The sequence below is a fragment of the Vigna unguiculata genome, chromosome 8 (assembly GCF_037176805.1).
Source record: "Vigna unguiculata cultivar grain cowpea cultivar isolate G323 ecotype 2 chromosome 8, ASM3717680v1, whole genome shotgun sequence".
Taxonomy (NCBI): Eukaryota; Viridiplantae; Streptophyta; class Magnoliopsida; order Fabales; family Fabaceae; genus Vigna; species Vigna unguiculata.
In genome coordinates, this window is record NC_140799.1 from 32,266,802 (window position 1) to 32,285,689 (window position 18,888).

Consider the following 18,888-nt stretch of genomic DNA (forward strand, 5'->3'; position numbering starts at 1 on the left):
TTATTGATTTTTAGATTAATTTAAGTAATTAGGTAATTTATTGTAAATCTAAATTAGTCAATAATATTTGATTTGTTATGAATTAATAGTCGTCCATTGATTTGATACAATTACTCATATGATTGATACTCATATGATTCATTCCTCTTTATGTAAATATTTGTATTAATTATTTGATGTGTATCCTTTATGGGTTACCATGTTGTATCTATAAATAAGACTCTTCCTATCAATAATAAGACACAAAAATTGCTCCTTATTCTCTCATTCTTTATTCTCTATTGTTTCTTCTCTTTTCTCTATTATCTATTATTCTTATTCTATATGTTATTTGCTTTATTTCATAAACGTTATCAGCAGGATGCTTCAACCAATTGAGGACTAGTGGAAGTTGTTTCTCTCTAATGACAATGCTCTACGTGTATCAATTTATAATTTTACCTTATACTCTTCCTCTTGTGAGAAGAATTGTTTGACTTTATCAATTTTCATCTCCATCTTATTATTTTTTATTTTTAGTATGACGGTGATTATTACTATTATTATTATTTTATGTGCTAATTCTAAACACGTCAAACACTGCAAAATTTGAATTTGTGACCCTTGATATTACAAGGAAGAATTACTTATATTTGATATTAAATGTTGAAATACATTTAGATCAATTGGTATTGGGATACCATTAAAGAAAGAAATAAAGTATCTGAGCAACTAATTTGCTACTGCGACAACAATATTGTGAAAAGAGATTTCACAAATATTATGAATTGATTTCATGCCTTTGTATGGCTGAACAAAGCAATGAAGCTTTAGATGGTAAATCATGAGATCCGCTCAATTCCCCGAAGTGAATGGAACAATAAATATTATGAATTGTTTTCATGTCTTTGTATGGCTGAACAAAGCAGTGAGTTTTTGATAGAAAATCATGAAACATGTCCAAATTGGTTCTGCTCCATTCCCATAAGTGAATGCAACAACATTTGATTTATATTTTCATGATCGTGATCGTGATATTGATTATGGACATGGTTATAAAGAAAATTTCAAAGACACATTTTTGTCACCAAAAGTGGCACAATAATGTGAAAAAAGGAAAAGGAAAATGTGAAAATATTGACAAAAAGATGAAAATATATATTATCATTATGGTGGTAAGGGCCATTTGAGTTGTACTTATTGTACACCAAAAGCATCTTACAAATAATGAGAAAAACATCGAACACACTTTGCTTATGAAGATGGTGATTCAGATTATGGCCATATGGATGCTACTCATCTTGATATTATTATTTTCTTTGCTAAAGCAAATGGAAGCATTGATGACCTCATTGATTATGAGAGTATTAAAAAAATAAATCTCATATTAATATTTACGTTTATATGAAAAATGAATGTTTGCACTAGTACCAAAGGATGTGTGTCTTATTGATAATGCAACAACTTATACAATTCTCAAAAGTAATAAATTTTTCTCTTGTTTAATAATGCGAGACATCAACGTTAGTATTATTTATAGTACTACAAATATATTTGAAGACTCTAGAAGAACTATTATACTTCTATCAAGAAGTTGAATAGAAACTTATTAAGTTTCAAGGATATTTGTTTAAATAGATATTATATTAAGATAAACAATGAAAAAGATATGAAATATCTTTATATCTCTACGATTGAGTTGAAAAGAAATGTATATTAGAGAAATTATCAACATTCTCTTATGGTTTATACTACACGTATATTAGTACAATTGAAATGCATGTCATGGTAAACTAGAAGTTTACGAATCAAAATGAATGCCTTGTTTGACATGATCAGTTGGATGATTTGTACTATGTATATATTAGTATAATTAAAAGGCATGTCATGGTAAACCAGAAGTTTACGAATCAAAATGAATTCCTTGTTTGGTATGATCATTTGGGTCATCCTGGATCTATTATGATGCGAAAAAAAAGGGTTGAAAAACTCATGTTGACACCCACTTAAGAGTCAAGAAACTTCTTCAGACTAATGAGTTTTCATGTACTATACGTTCACAGAAGTTGATAATTAGACCATCACCAAAAAAATTTGAAATGAGTCATTCTCATTTTCAGAACGAATACAAGGTGATATTTGTGGTCCAATACACCCACCATGTGGAACATTTATATATTTCATGGTTTTAAATGATGTATCAACTAGATGGTCACATATTTATTTATTATCAACTCGCAATCAAGTAATTGCAAAGTTATTAGTACAATTAAGAGCTCACTTCCCAGATTATTCGATTTAGAAAATATGTTTTGATAATACTGGTGAAATTACATCTCATGCTTTTTATGAGTATCGTATATCAATTGGAATTAAAGTTAAGCATCCAGTAGCACATGTTGATACTCAAAATAGACTTGCAAAATCATTACTAAAACGTCTAAAATTGATTGCAAGATCATTACTTACGAGAGCTAATCTTCCAATGGCTACTTGGAAATATGCAATTTCGCATGTTGCATTATTGATTCGCATCAAGCCAATAAGTTATCACAAATACTCTATTATGTAGTTGGTTTTTGGTTAGTGACCTAATATTCTCATGTAAGAATTTTTTTAGTGTGGTTCCAAAGATAAAAACTCTTGAATAAGAAAAAGAGCTAAAATACAAAATAACCTAATCGAAAATGTTGAAATCCCAAAAGATTCATTTGACATAATTAATCGTTCGGTTCCAGAAGAACCTCAGGTACTTGAAATTATTGAAAATGATGAGATCTCAATAAATTATATCATGAATCATATAATATGGAACCAAAATGAAGTTAACATTGATGAAACTTTTACTTATAATTATAACATAGCGATGAATGCTATGAATGACAATGAGGATCAATAAGCAATGATCATTGAAGATTGTCGGCAAAGAAAAGATTGGCCAAAATGAAAATATGCAAAGAAGCGTAATTATATTTGCTTGCTAAACAAAAGGTTTTTGGACGTATAGTTCGCACACCTGAAGTTGTGAAACCCGTTGGGTACATATGGATTTTTGCACAAAAATCAAATTAAGAATGATGAAATTGTTAGGTACAAAGCACAATTGGTTGCTCAAAGTTGTTCACAAAACCTTGTATTGATTTGTGAAAAAACATATTCACTAGTATTGGATGCAACAACATTGCAATATTCGATTATCCTAGTTGCACAACAAGGTTTGCATTTACATCTAATGGATGATGTTACAATCTATTTGTACGGTTCTTTTGAGAATCATATTTATATGAAAATTCCTAAAGGATTTTATTTGTCCAACAAGACAAATTCTAAAGAGGGTTATTCAATAAAATTGAACATGCTATTTTATTAATTAAAGCAATCAAGACGTGTGTGGCATAACTATCTTATTGAGTACTTATTAAAAGAAGGATATAGAAATGATCATATTTGTTCTTGTACTTATATGAAAAGATCCAAAAATGAATTTTCCATAATTATTGTTTATGTAGATGACATAAACACCGTTGGAACTCCTAATGAGCTCACAAAGGCAATTGATTACTCAAAGAAATAATTTGAGATGAATGATCTTTGAAGGGCAAAGTCTTATTTAAAATTATAAATTGAGTATTTAAATAAAGGTGTTTTTATACGTCAAGAGGCTTATATAATTAAGGTGCTTAAAATGTTCTAAATGGACAAGTCATGTCCATTATGCACTCCAATAGTTGTGAGGTCATTATATGTTGATAAAGACTCTTCTTAGACCTCAAGAAAATGATGAAGATCTTCTTGGTCCAAAAACACCATATCTTAGTGTCATAGAAACACTAATGTATCTTTCTAATTATACTCGATCTAATATTGCATTTGCTGTAAATTTTTTAAGCAAGATATAATTCTTCAACTACAAGAAGAAAATGGTTTGGAGTAAAACATATACTTCATTACTGTAAGGGTACTACGAATATGAGCTTATTCTATCCAAATGATTCAGATTCAGACCAATGGGTTATGTATATGCATGTTATTTTACATATTCTCACAATGTCACAATGATTAATCACAAACAAGATGTTTGTTCACATGTGGTAGCACAATGGTTTTATGAAGGTATATGAAACAAACCATAGTAGCAACATCGTCTAATCATACAGAATTACAAGGAAAGTTGTGAATATGTTTGGTTAAGGTCTATAATTCAACATGTGTAAGAAACTTGTGACTATCCTCGACAAAGATGGAATCAACAACCATATATGAAGGCAATAGTGTATTGTTCAATTGAAAGGATGATATAGATATCAAAAAATTCATTCATGTGAAAATATGATAGGTCTATTTATGAAGTTTTTGCCAAAAAGAACTTTTGAGCAAATAATTCACAAGTTCGGATTTCGTCACCTTAATGATGTAAGTTTACATGAGGGGAGAAATAAAATATGTGATGAACAATATTGTATTAAAGAATACAAAATATTGTACTATTTTTCCTTCACTAGGTTTTTTATCCCAAAGAGTTTTTCTAGTAAGATTTTGACGATGCACATTCTTTTATCAATGGACACTCAAAGGGGAAGGGAGGTGTTATGAAATTAATGGTCGTTCATTGATTTGATACAATTACTCAATACTCATATGATTCATTACTCTTTATGTAAATATTTATTAATTATTTGATTTGTATCTTCTGTGGGTTACCATGTTGTATCTATAAATAGGACTCTTTCTAATAGTAATAAGACACACAAAAATTGCTCCTTATTCTCTTATTCTTTATTCTTTCTTCTATTGTATATTTTCTCTCTTCTCTCTATTATGCTTTATTTTATAACATGATTTTATTTGTTTTGCTCTCTATTATGCTTTATTTTATAACATGATTTTATTTGTTTTGAAGTTTTTGCACGTGGATGTTAACATTTTAAAAACTCGGAAGGAGATTTATTAAAAAAATGAGTAATTATATTGGATTTGATTTAATGAATGTGAAAATTTTAATCGTATCACTTTTTATCGTATTAGGTGAATTTAATTAATTACTTCACTTATTTGTAAACCGAACTAAAATGAATAATATATTCGCTTTCCCTTCCAGCAAGCTTTGCCACTCTTTGTCCAAATGATAAAATTAAATGTTGGGTTCTCTTTTATAATAATGAGATTGCGGAGTCTAAGGTGTTAGACCATTGATGTGTGATAAGTATTAAGATATAGTTTATAAAACATTTAGGAAAAAAAAAAAAGATCTTTCTTTACACTGGTTGTAATATTTTCTTAAAATTATATTATTTTAAAGTCTTCCAGATATAACAATTCAAAATATAAATTTTGGATTTCATGTTATAAACTGCACTTTTAGAAAGTAAAAATTACATTATGAAAAAAGTACAATCCACAACTATGATGGTAGAAGTTCTGGATTTTACTATTCAAAAAGGGTATCTCTTCAAAGTAACTTCAGATTTTGTAATTTGTAAGTTTTTATATATAGATATGTTCGTTAGTAAGATATTTCTTGATCATCAAATTTGGAAGGTGATTAATGACTTATAAAATATTTTTCAAAAGGTATTTTGTGATCACCTAATTTGGAAGGTGATTTATGATTTTCAAAAATCACTAATTTAGAATATATTTGGACAATTTTGGATTGAGTAATCTGGAAGGGTTAAGTATGTGTTACAAATTATGTAATATAGAAGTTATTTTTCATATTTCTAGATTACTTAATCCATAATATAATTATTAATTTTTAAAATCTAATGAATTTGTTTGATAGAGCTACAATAGATGATTAACTTTGGAGAAAAATATTGAGCGAAGTTAACATATTGATCACTATGGATGAAATTAACAATCTTGTAAGATTTGGTTTTTTTCTTAATACATTGTATTTTGTACATATTGCTTCATTAATATGCTTCCTTTAAAGACTATAAGAAAACTAACATTTACTTAGAGAAAAAGACAAATAATTTATTTTTGCTTCTCTGAATCTAATAAGGTTAACTTTAATCATAACAATGGTGGATTGATCTTGTTTCTATAATCATGTTTCAAATACCTTACAAGATATGAAAAAACCTAAAGAGGCGATGAGAAGTGAATAATGTTGAATATGTGAAACCACAACTTTATGTTTCCGTTATTATTTTGTTTCTGTCAGTTACGTTTGTGGCATTAACTGCTGTATTTGGCATTAAATGGCACCTGGTTCAACAATAATACAGAAGCCTTTTTCTGAGTGCATTTAACACTCTCATATAATTACCTTTTTAGAGCTTCTGTTCTCATAACAGTTTCCACTTACTGTTTCATTGCCTTTCTCAGTAGTTTGACTCTGATTTGAATATGGTATCCAGAGCATAGGTTCCCCTGTGTATTGTGGTAGAGGGTGTTGAGCGTTGTTGTCAGGTGTGTGTGGAAGGAGCGTGTGGTGGAGTGCGTAGCCAGGAGAAAAGCACAATCTTCAGATTGTAGGTATCAATATTTGTGCAGATTCTTGAGGGAGTTCAGAATCAAGATGGCTAGTCCAGGTGCACTTCCGGTGTTCGATGGAAAGGGTCAAGTCTGTAGCAATCTTTGGCTTTCATGATGTAGCTGAGGTGATGATGAACGGATTTGAAGAGCCTGGAACCAAGGCTACTGATGAAGAAAAAAGAAACTACAAGAACCTCCAGAAGCTTGACATCAAGGCCAAATTTGTCTTGTATCAGTGTGTTGGGCCAAAAATCTTTAACAAGATTTCAAAAGCTGCAACCGCAAAGGAGGGTTGAGAAATTTTGATGAAGATGTATGGTGATGATGATAAGAACAAAAAGGTCAAGTGACAGACATGTGACAAGAAGGAAGGATTGGTTGATCAAGCTTGATGATACTTCTCATGGTAAAATCAGGTTTGCCAATGATAGCAGCCTAAACTTAGAAGGTGTTGGAGGTGTGGTGTTGAGAGATTCAGATGACAGAGAAGTAGTAGTTGATGGTGTCCTATACATGCCAGGTTTGAAAACAAACCTATTGAGTCTTGGACAACTGCTGTAAAAAGGATATATCATGGAGATGAAGGAGAATGGACTGAGTGTATATGATAATCAGAACAAGCTGATTGTTCATGCGAATCTTTCAGAAAATAGAACATTCTGTGTTGCTATGAGTACCTGAAGACACCAATGTTTTGCCACTACAGTAGATAAAGATGAGTGGTTGTGGCACAATAGATTCAGGCACTTGAACTTCCAACATTTGTGTCAATTCATCCAAGGAAAAATGGTTAAAGGGCTACCAGAAATTAGAATTCCAGAGGAAGTCTGCAAAGAGTGCATTCAGTGCAAGCAAGCTCGGCCAAGATTCAAGAAGTTCATTCCAACTAAAGCCACTGAAAAACTCGGTGTAATCTACTATGATGTCTGCGGTCCAATGCAGATAGAAACTCGCAGTGGAAACAAGTATATAGTCACGTTCATTGATGATCTTAGAAGAAAGATGTGGATTTACTTGATAAAAGAAAAAAGAATGAGGTGCTTTCGGTGTTTGAAAAGTTTAAAAGGCTAGTTGAAAGATAGAGTGGAAACCTTGTTAAAGTGTTGAGATCTGATGGAGGAGGGAAGTATGCTTCAACAGATTTTGCTAATTTTTGTGAGAAGGAAGGAACTGCACCATATACCCCTCAGCACAATGGAGCCGCTGAAAGAAGGAATACGACACTCCTCAACATGATTAATTGTATGCTGAAAAGTAAGAACTTACCAAACAATTTCTTGGGAGAAGCAGCCAATGCAGGCACATATGTGATAAACAGATCTCCCACTAAACGACTGAAGATGATGACTCCTGAAGAGGTATGGTCAGGAGTAAAACCATATGTTGCATACCTAAGGATCTTTGGTTCTTTATGCTTCAAACACGTAGCCGAACAACAGAGGAAAAAGCTGGATGACAGAACCAAACCACAAATTTTGATTGGCTATCATGAGGCAGGTGGCTACAAGCTATATGACCCCATTTTGAAGCAGGTGTCAGCAAGTAGGGATGTATACATTGATGAGTCATCAAGCTGGAGTTGGACAGCTAACACAGAAGACGAGTTCAGCAGACCAAGATAACTCCATTGAGCAGACTATGAGAAAATCAAGGAGAGTATCACAACTTCCCTCTTATCTTCATGATTACGACATGTCTAATATGTAGCAGAAACAACAGAGGGAAACCTTGTGCATTTTGCACTAATTGCAGAATCTAAACCCATTTCATTTAAAGAAGCAGCAAGAGATGGTCATTGGTTGAAAGTTATGGAGGAGGAAATTGATTCTATCAAAAGGAATCAAACTTGGGAGTTAGTGGAGCTTCCACCGAACAAGAAGTCCATTGCACTCAAATGGATTTACAAAGTCAAAGTGAATGCAGATGGTGATGTGGTGAGACATAAGGCCAGGCTTGTGGCCAAAGGCTTCCTGCAGAAAGTTGGTGTAGACTACGGTGAAGTCTATGCACCTGTGGCCAGAATCAAAACTGTGAGATTGGTTGTGGCTATGGCAATGAATGAGGACTGGAGTTTACATCAATTAGATGTAAAATCTGCGTTTTTGAACGGTCCACTACAAGAGGAGGTGTATGTTCAACAACCTAGTGGCTTTGTGAATGAATTTGAAAAGCATAAAGTCTATAGGTTAAAAAAGGCCTTATATGGGCTGAAGGAAGCTCCAAGGGCTTGGAACAAGTGGATTGATGGGTTCCTTGAGAAAATTGGGTTTGTGAAATGCATATCAGAATATGGCGTATATGTGAAAAACTGTGAGAACAACAGAGTTGATGGAAGAGCCATCATATGTTTTTATGTTGATGATCTTTTGATCACGAGCAACAATGAGGAGTTAATAAAAGATTGTGAGGAGGAGCTGATGAAGGAGTTTGAAATAAATGACCTTGGAAAATTGAATTATTTTCTAGGCATTGAATTCACTCAAACACCAAGTGGAGTGGTTATGCACCAAACTAAATATGCTCGTGACTTGCTCAAAAAATACAATATGCAGCAGAGCAACACTACCATCACTCTTGTTGATTATGGTTTAAAGCTGGAAAACAACTCTGAAGAAGAGGCATGGTTGTTAGCTTAAGGTACTTGTTAGGTTTTACAGAGGGGGTTTCACTGGGAAGAACAACACCAATGAGATCTGAGCCTAACCACATAAGATATTGACACCACTCTCAACCCAAAACCTTAAGGCAATGGGTTTATGGGCCTTGATCCTTATATGGTGCTCTACTTTCTCAATTCTGGTCAATGTAAGACTTAGACTCACACTTGAATTCCTAACAATACTTGTGTAACAGAAGGCCTGATTTAAATTAAGCTTTAGTGTTGGTGTATTTAGTAGATTCATGCAAGATTCCAAGGTCTCATCTTCTAGCTGTGAAACCAATTTTGAGATACTTACATGGTACAAAAACTTTTTATGTGTGAGTTGACTCATGTTTTATTAGAATTATATCTTACGGTAATCTTCTTTCGAAATACCCATCAATATATCAATATATATATATATATATATATATATATATATATATATATATATATATATATAGTCGTTAACATGTGCAACAAATAATAAACAAACTATTTTAACAACTAAGTTGTAAAACTCACCTTTTCTACAAAGTATGTCAATATTTTAAGTAATAGTCAGATATGTTAGGTCATTGGATAAGCTACACAATACAACAACACAAGATTTCAACGCTCATAATAGATGGAATACAAAGATTTTGTTGAATTTATTTTGCAAGTTGCCATTCTTTTGGTAACAAAATCGCCGAGTGTCGTGGAAAGGAAAAACAAAACAAAATAAAAGGTTGGTTGAACCTTCACGTCTTGCTACAAACATTTATTCTAATCAAGTTCCTCTAGTGACTACCTTTGAAGATAAGGTAAAAAAAGAAACAGAAACTCCTTCTAACAAAAAGTCCTACTTCCTACCAGTTCATTGAGACATCCATGTTGATCCCGTGTTTGTGCCTGATATGGGCATCATGGTTATGGCGAAACCTGATTCTGGGTGGTTATGTTTCTCTAGGAGATCCTTGATGAGGTTGCCTGCTATATATGTTACTCCTGAGGTTGAAAGTGCCATTGCAACATAGTACAACACAGTTTTCATATAGGCTTTGGGTGGTCTGCTGGTGTAAACTTTCCCAATAGCAAGTAAAATGATGCACACAACAGAAATAGCTGCTACCATAGCAAGCTTAAGTTCAGTGTCGTAACTCTTATTGATCAAGAGGCCATAGACAACAAGGGGGACAGCACCAAAAATCAGGAATGATAAAACAGCTACAACAGCATGAAGCAAGAAGTTCTCACGGCGTCCTAGAAATTCTCGATACCGATCTTGCACAACCGTTTGTGTTTGATCCCCTCCAGAGTGACCATTTTTCAAGTCAACAAGCTGGTGAAAAAGAGAGCATAGACTAAGTATTTTTTTTTTTTGGATTAGTTTATGAGAAAAGAGACTTGGGTAAAATGGGTGTATAGTGAGTGCATTTCAGGATTTAAAACCACTCCCAAGTTTGTCTTAAGGAAATAGAATTGAAAATGGAATTTCATAGCATCAAGGACATGTCACCATGTTTTGAAATAGCATAGACTGATTAAGGTTAATCGAGAGAGAACATTCTTCAGCTATCAGATCATACATTCATGCATTATGTTGTAACATGTGTTAAATAAGGTGTTGTTGATGGAACTAGAATATAAAAAATAAGTCAAACTTAACAATAATTAATCATTGTGACTAAAGAGAGAATATATAGCAAGATGTTTCAAGGCTCAGGTTACCGGAGCAGTTATGATTTAATTTTAACCTGTCAATATGATGAGTCATTTCTACTGCCATTCTCAATAACTCTATCTCAACATGGTATTTCAACTATATTTTGTTTATGCATGAAAGATATATGAAAAAAGATTGCCCACAGAGATATGATGATACAATTTAGAAGAGATTGGAGGAGCACATGAAAGCCCACTCACATTGTGACCAAGGATGACAAGTCCACCAATGATATTTGCAAATCCCAATGCTATAATATTCACTACAATAAACACAAACAAAAAATTAATTTGCCATCAACCAAAATTTCACCTTTTTAGATGAAATAATACTCAAGTATAGATAGAGCTCCTATCAATTCAGTGAACCTTCTCATAAAACTAGGAACAGTACAGACAAATAGAAATTAAAGTAAACTACTTTAAGAACCAAAAAAGCTCAGGACAAAGATTTGAATTTGATTGATAAACATATGTTTTGCACAAAAGCATAAATTTTTGAAGTCCAACAAATATACTTGGCAACTTATATGCTTGACAATTTATGAAGACATGTTTCAATTACATTACTTATATTTAGTATTAAAAAAGTGGGCATGAGCATAAGTTATATTTGGCTTTTGCAACGTCATCAAATTTATTGGTTCTTTTAAAAGAAACTTCTCCATCAAATAGAACCACCCTGGAAACCAAATTTCAAGTTAAAACAGATTAGATGAAACACAACATACCAAAGTTGCAACACTCGTGTGAAAAAATTTCATGTATGCTTTTAGTTATAAAATGTGCTTCAGGTACCATAAGTAGATGCAAGTTGTAATGACCTAATTTGTCTAAAAATACAAAATGAATCTCTTTAACATATACTACTGTGAGGAATGGAAAATTCAAATTTAGAAATGCCCCCCTCCCCCTTTCAAGCTGATATGGTGAGGTTTGCACTTACATACATAATTTACTTTTTCTCATATTTCTGAACGATGTGAGAACTCCAACAAAGTTAGGCTAAAGATTTTTTCAAAGCCATTTAGGTAAAAGGCCAGGCTTTAGATTGCCCAAAAAGCCTTTCAATCATAAGAAACTAAGTTGTTTAAGAAAATATAAAATAATAATAAAACAATGATGATATTATTTTTAGTATTATTGTATTAGATTCTTCTACAATATCTTGAAGTTGAGTGTTTGTGAGCCTAATTAAGAATTAAATACATGTTTGCTGGCTTACTTAAAAGACCTCGTTACTGAATAAGCTTTTAGCCAAAATGGGCTTTAAGAAGCTAGGTAAAGTCTTGAAAAAGCTGATACCAGTCAAATTAAGGTCTTATACTTAGGAAATAGAACAAGCTGGTTTAAAGTAAACACTAGTCTGACCCATTTGCACCCATAACTATACATATATTATCCAATTAACCGATTTTCACTCTTGAAAAGTGCTCACTAAGCCCCACTTAAAGGAAGAGAGAAACTTACATGGGGTAACACCCGAACTAACTGCAGATGAGACAATTCCTAGGCTTGTGATTGACTCAACTAAACCACCATACACAATGCTTTTAAGTATTTCCCATCCTTGAGGTTCGCCAACTTCATCTCTGGGTTGTACAGTTTCTATCTGAGTTTCAGTTATAGTAGTACTTTCAGCTGGAATATCATCTGCTGTATGAGGTGCTGCGGGTACAAATGTTCCTTTCCCAATATCAACTATCACGTCTCCACCTACACCAAAATAATAAGCGATAACTCTGTTATTAACAAATGCAAACCTGCAAGATATCTTCTGGGAACACACTCAGCAAGTGATACAGGTTAGCAATAATGCTCTATACACGTGGTTAACTGATGACATTTATTTCATGCACATACCTTCATTTTCTTTTCTGGTAGGAGGATATATTTCCTTGTCAATACCTTTTTGCACATTGCCAATTGGAGTAAAATCTAGTTTTGATGGAAAGATGGCATCTGTTTTAAAATTTTGCTTATTACTAGCTACATCATTTGCATGTATTGCACTGCCAGATGATTGAATCGGTGATTGTGCTCCTTGTACCACAGATGAATAACCATTCCCAATAATTTCAGGTGTCTTGTCTACATCTTTCAGTGTACCCTCAAGAAATTGAAACCCTACAGTTGTAGAAGTAAGAATTTCAGTTTTCCCTTCATAAGGTTTCAGAACGGCTTCTTTTGGAGTAGAAGCTGCTAATGGAAGACTATCATATCCCTTTTTCTCTCCCTCACTGATCAAGTTTCCATCCAGCAATTGTTTCACGTACGAAAAATCTGATGTATCACGCACAACTTTCTGCATTCCATTCACCAAATCACCGGCACTTTTTGTACCGGACTGTATAGATGACAAATCATTCTGAAACAATGAGTCAAGACATTTTTGGTCAGCAAATACCTCATTTCTTAATGCTGTACGAAATTTGATGCCATTTTCTATACATGGTTTAATCTTTTATTGACTTACTGTTGATGAAATCAAAGAATCCATGCCTCCATGTGCATGATTGATATCTGGTGTAGGTTTTACATCCGTAACTACAGATGTATCAGCAGGTGGATCTTCAGAATGACCAATTCCACATGAGGTGAGCTCATCTGAAGTGATTGATGTTGAGTTATGCTGCTGAGCAGAACCAGTTCCAGAATATTCAAGGGGAGCATCACCTACACAATCATATCAAGAAAATGGGCAAATTAGAGACTGATGTCATAATAACAAATTTCAATCTCGAGTGAAATTCACTGCAAGATATAGAATGATTTCCCATATTTCTTAGTTTACATTTGATATGAACAATTCTCAACCATTCAAGAAAATGTTGGAAGGGAAAATATGAGAAACTCTATTAATAGGATATTCAATACGTAAGTAAATCACAAGGAGTATACAGAATTTGAAATGCTTCTGAAAACAAGTCTTTTCAGTAAGCTCAAATATCACATTTAAATGTATAAAGATGTTTGAAGGAATGCTATTCATTTTGTATTGTAAAATTCTCTTCAGAAATGACAATGACAAAATTATATAATTGAATATTTAGGTTGGAAGGCTGGAAGCCCCACGACAAACACCTTGGTGGTGCCTATCTTCAAATAAGCATCATTGTGAAGGTGACTTTTCTAAGTAGTACCAATAAATAACTATTTAAAATAAAACTTGCTTACTAGCTTTTTTCCCCTTATTAATCAGAGATTTGAACCAATTTGCACTGGAGCCTTGTGGATTTGAAGGAAACTGCAAATTACTTGCAGGTACACTGGGAGGATTTTGTGCACCTTCCTTCTTGCTGGCACCACCAAAAATACGGATTGCATCAAAACATTTTCCTGTTCAAAATAACGAGATTATTAAGTAATCATAATAGATCAATCATGATATATCAAAAGAAAAATTCTGCTTTAATTTGCGGAAGAGTAATTTATGCACAAATGTCAGAACAATAACTTTTAGATATATAAAAACATTAGTTAGCCTACACCAAATAGAATAACTTTAGGTTGAGTAGTACTTGACAATGCCTATCAAGCACATCAGAAAGCATATGAATGTTTAATTCATAATCAGATGTCTACAGAAACACTTTTATACCTCAAAGTTAACACTACTTCCAAGAAATTACAGGTCTAAGTCACTAAACATGAGGAAGTTCAGATTCACTCGTGATATTATTACCATCTGGCCAATAAATTTCTTTTATCAAACTTACCAAAGACCACACTATGCTCTGATAACAGAACAGGTAACCCACTTACCACTAGGAATAAAGATGCTGAAGCATGATAAACATCTGAATACTTCTGGTTCTTCACGAAGCTGATTATCTTCAGCAGGTGGCTCTTGACTAACAATATCAGGCTCAGATCTTACATTTGCATTATCACCTGGGTTGGCATTGGGATGTTCAGGACTATCTAACATCCCTGGGCTGCCTATAGTCTCCAACTTATCATGCTCTAAATTATGAATTTTCTCCAACTTATCACGCTTGGCTTCAATATCTGTTTTTCCAGGATTCCTTTTTCTTTTTTTGAGGATTACCCTTTTAGTAATGCAAGAATGACACTTAGGACAGAACAAATCATGTGTCTCTTGTTTTTCCAACACTGCCTCAACATCAAATTCTTCAAGTGGCTGATCAATCTCTTCTTTTATCAAATTAGGAGCTTCCTTTGCACTAGTTTCTTCATGAAAATCTGCAACAGCTGTAGCTTGTATATCAGATGAATTGTGCTTATGGGATAGTTCTGGAATGGAAGGGAGCTTGTTGTCCACAGTTTTCATACACTGACTTGTGTTTTCGCTGCATAGACTGTTTTGAATAGCTGACAGATCTGCTTGTACATCAAATTCTCTCTCCCCCAGATTTGTTGGATGGACAGACCCATTAGCACCACCATTTAGAACTCCATTAACTTCATCATCTGCACATATAAGAATGACATAATTATAATAGCCCAAAATGAGCTTCAAAGATATAATTATTACAGGTTATGTTACTCTATGCTATACAAGCAGATATATTCGTATACTTGTTCCAAAATCATAAAAGAACACTACAGTAATTCTAAAATAAAAATAAAACAGATACAATTACAGAAATTTAATGAGTATCAATACTGGCGCCAACCATTCAAATAAACAAAAGTTACTTATGTCTATCTAAACATCACAAAAACAATGTCAAAAGTGCATATACAGAAACATTGAACAAGAGCGGGGATGTTTCTACATTCATATTCTAACTACTCTAAGCTTTTAAAGCCAACAAAGTAAAATTAACTGTTACAATTTCATCCGGAAATTTACAATAAAAGTTACTTAAAGTCCTCATAACTCTATGGAGAATCTATCTTGTTTAAAGGCTATTCAACTATGCTGGTTGGAACTGCTAATGTGAATTCTAGAATCTTGGCATCTACTGACCTTTAATTTCATAAACAAAACATGGTGCATGTTGAATCATAGGTTTGACACTCATCATCAAGTCAGGATAACCCTTAAGATTCCAATTTGGCACAGTCCAAGGACTGTCAAATCTCTTGGTCCATGTGCAGTGGTGACATTTCCACATTCCTTCAAGCATAAAAAGTGAAATTTTTTTACTGAACATCAGAAAAAGAAAACTAATTCCCAGAAATTTGATAACAGAAAAACATTTCAGTCAAGCAGGATTTTTGTCCAAATTTTTGGTTAGTTCCAGTTAACTCATCTATGTAGGAAATCATTGTTCACATGTTATCAGTAAGCTGGGAAAGAAAATTTGAGGTCCGCAACATCAATATGGATTGAGGACTATCTTTAACTACTTAGACCCAATCTATGGTCAACCTAAACCATGGAAAGAACCAGAACTTCAGCACAACAAGACTAGGACAAAAAATTTTCAGACCAAGGCTAGGACAATTTCCCACCACAATATCATGGATTGCAACCACAGTTCAAAACCTTGTTAGAACTAATGCACACATCACAATTCACAACACAACTTAATAACTTAATTTGAAGAAAACATTGGGAATGAAAGTGATGCAACAACAAACACACAACTGTGGTTTCCTGAAAAAAGTGTAATACAATTTAATAAACCGAAAGAAGACTACACTCTATCAACCACGAACCAGATCCTTTAACGCAAATAGTACAACAAAACAAAAACAAAATCCAAGAAAAAGTAGGAGGAGGCGAGTTACCTTGTTGCTTATCAAAATAAACACTGTTCATATTCTGTGACATATTAAAACCACTTATGGCCTCTACATTTGTTGGTTCTCCTGCAAACTCTGCTACTTGTGCAAGCCCAACAGCTTCATAATCTGACTTATCACCATTATCATGGTTGAAATTTTCACCACCATTTCCTATCTCTGAAACTTCTTCATCTTTCTGAACAGGAGATCCATCTGGGGCTGTGACCACTGAACAAGTTCCACTATCATGCTCACTGTCATTGCTACTAGAAGAGGAGGAGGAAGTGGTGGAGGAGAAGGATGTTACTTCTTCTGTAACAAGACCACCCTTGCTATGTGACTCAATTTTCTTTCTTATCAAAGCACCATCTTCCATCATTCCTTCTTCTTCTTCTTCTTCATGAGGATGCACTACCCATTGATGTGGTTCTTGTTCCATTGATGATGGCTATCCCACAAGAAAACAGACACAGAAACTATGGCAAGATTGGATTTTTTTGGGAGAAAATTAGGAATTGGATGGAAATTTATGGTTTCCTAACTCTTTGACAGTGCAGACTTTGCATTAATGCCAGCCTTCCTACCAGAACGCGCATGGAAAACGAATATATAAAAAACTCAAGAAGATTATCAGTGACTATGTCAACATAAGCTCAGAAAAATACACAGAAAAACAGCAATTTCGTTAAAAATAAAAAATAAAAACTCCCTTTCAATCATAATTTATTGTGTAACTCAAAATTACTACAAATTTCCATAAATTGTAGTGCTCCAGAAAATAACTTAAAATAATTTCTAATTAGGGCTGAACATGAGAATAAATTAGTTTGAAGTTAAGTGTATTAAATATTGAGGGAAAAATTATCATTTACTCTTTTCGATTTTATTTATAACTCTCAATCAAATTAGAAATAATATTTGTTTCTTTTTGTGCGCTTAATTCATAATTTTTGTTTTGTTTTACTTATCGCAGTTGCAGACTAAAGTATCCGTATATTACAGAAGCAGTATAATAAATCTAGGTTAAATATCTTCTTCTTGGCTGATCTTTTATTAAATTTTAAAATTAATTATTTTAAAAATTTGGATTAATTTAGTTTTTTTATTTTTCGAAATACGTAAATTTATTGTTTTTAATTAAATTTGTTAAATTTATTTGACATTTTAATCGTGTTTCATAATAATATTTGACTTAACATTAAAACCAAAATATGTCAAACAGTATAAATAACTCAAATACATTGAAATACATACAAAATATCAAATAAATTCAACAAATTAATACAACTAAATCCACATATTTTAAAAGATGAAAAAGCTAAATTAGTCCAAATTTTAAAATAGACTAATTTTAAAATTTATTTAAAATTAAAGTTAACAGATAAAAAACGTATTTAAATCAAAATAGTTTTAATTTATCCTCGTGATATTTATAGTTACACAGTCCCTGAACTTTCCTTGTACTGAAAATTGTTTTCATGATTTTATTTGAAAATAAAACAAAGCTTTTTCAGAGGGTAATGGGACCAACTTGGATCTCCATGACCATGACTTAATCATAAGCAATTGTCTTTTAGTTTTCGTTACATGGTCGCGTTTTAGGTTTATAAGTTTTTATTTTAGTTAATTAAATATTTTATTTATAGATATATATAAAATTACTTTTAGCGTTTTTTATTTAAAAATCTCTAATTACTAATTCTGATTCCAAAGCTTTCAAATTTCTTCTCTATTTTTTTCTCTTTTGTTAATTTTAATTTTGGTTTACAAATAACTACCAAAAGATGCAGAATAAAAAACTGTGTTTATATATAATAGGAACAAATAAATGATGTTTGAAAAGTCACGTCTGCAAAAGCACTTAACATCACCATCGATGTCTTATAACATCACAACAAACAAACGCAGCCGTAAAACTTTAATTTAGTGGAAACGTGACAGCTGGATAATGTTGTAGAGAGGAGTACATCCAGTCCAATCAATAATCAATAATAATAAATAAAATAAATGGTGTGAGCTTAAAGAGGGGTTCACGTAGCTACTTCTAAAATACTTTCTATATGAAATTTAAAATTAAATATGTTTTCATCGCTGAAAAAAATCTTAATTTTATACTTTATTTATAATAAAAAGATTCAACTTTTGTACTTCGGTAATATAATATGTATAAACTATTTTTCACATTAACTACACGTTGTAGAATGTTAAGCTAACCATGAGCAGTTCTTTGTTCAAATAATACCGTACATAAACTTCGTAAGCAATGTTTAAGTAATTGTCAGAAATTCCAAAATAAGATTTAACTTCTGAATCAATGTAGTTTATTATGGATTTATTAAATCGAGTTGTATTAAAATAAATTCAATATTTTTAAATGG

At 32.5% G+C, this 18,888-nt stretch overlaps 1 protein-coding gene across 4 annotated transcripts; it reads right to left on the reverse strand.

Annotated features, from left to right (window-relative positions):
* Nucleotides 1-9,728: 9,728 nt before the first annotated feature.
* On the reverse strand, nt 9,729-17,140 carry LOC114194506 (membrane protein of ER body-like protein). 4 transcript variants are annotated; one of them, XM_028084774.2, is made up of 10 exons: nt 16,514-17,134; nt 15,747-15,896; nt 15,113-15,244; nt 14,576-15,016; nt 13,988-14,149; nt 13,287-13,486; nt 12,674-13,178; nt 12,281-12,526; nt 11,012-11,073; nt 9,729-10,427 (listed from the first exon to the last, which is right to left on the reverse strand). In XM_028084774.2, the coding sequence occupies exons 1-10, from the start codon at nt 16,947-16,949 to the stop codon at nt 9,963-9,965; spliced, it is 2,799 nt and encodes a 932-aa protein (XP_027940575.2). In that variant the 5' UTR covers nt 16,950-17,134; the 3' UTR covers nt 9,729-9,962. The 4 variants fall into 4 exon arrangements, with proteins under 4 accessions (XP_027940575.2, XP_027940574.2, XP_027940576.2 ...); XM_028084773.2 differs by having other exon boundaries at nt 14,576-15,244; XM_028084775.2 differs by lacking the exon at nt 15,747-15,896 and having other exon boundaries at nt 14,576-15,244.
* Between the last annotated feature and the right edge of the window lie 1,748 nt (nt 17,141-18,888).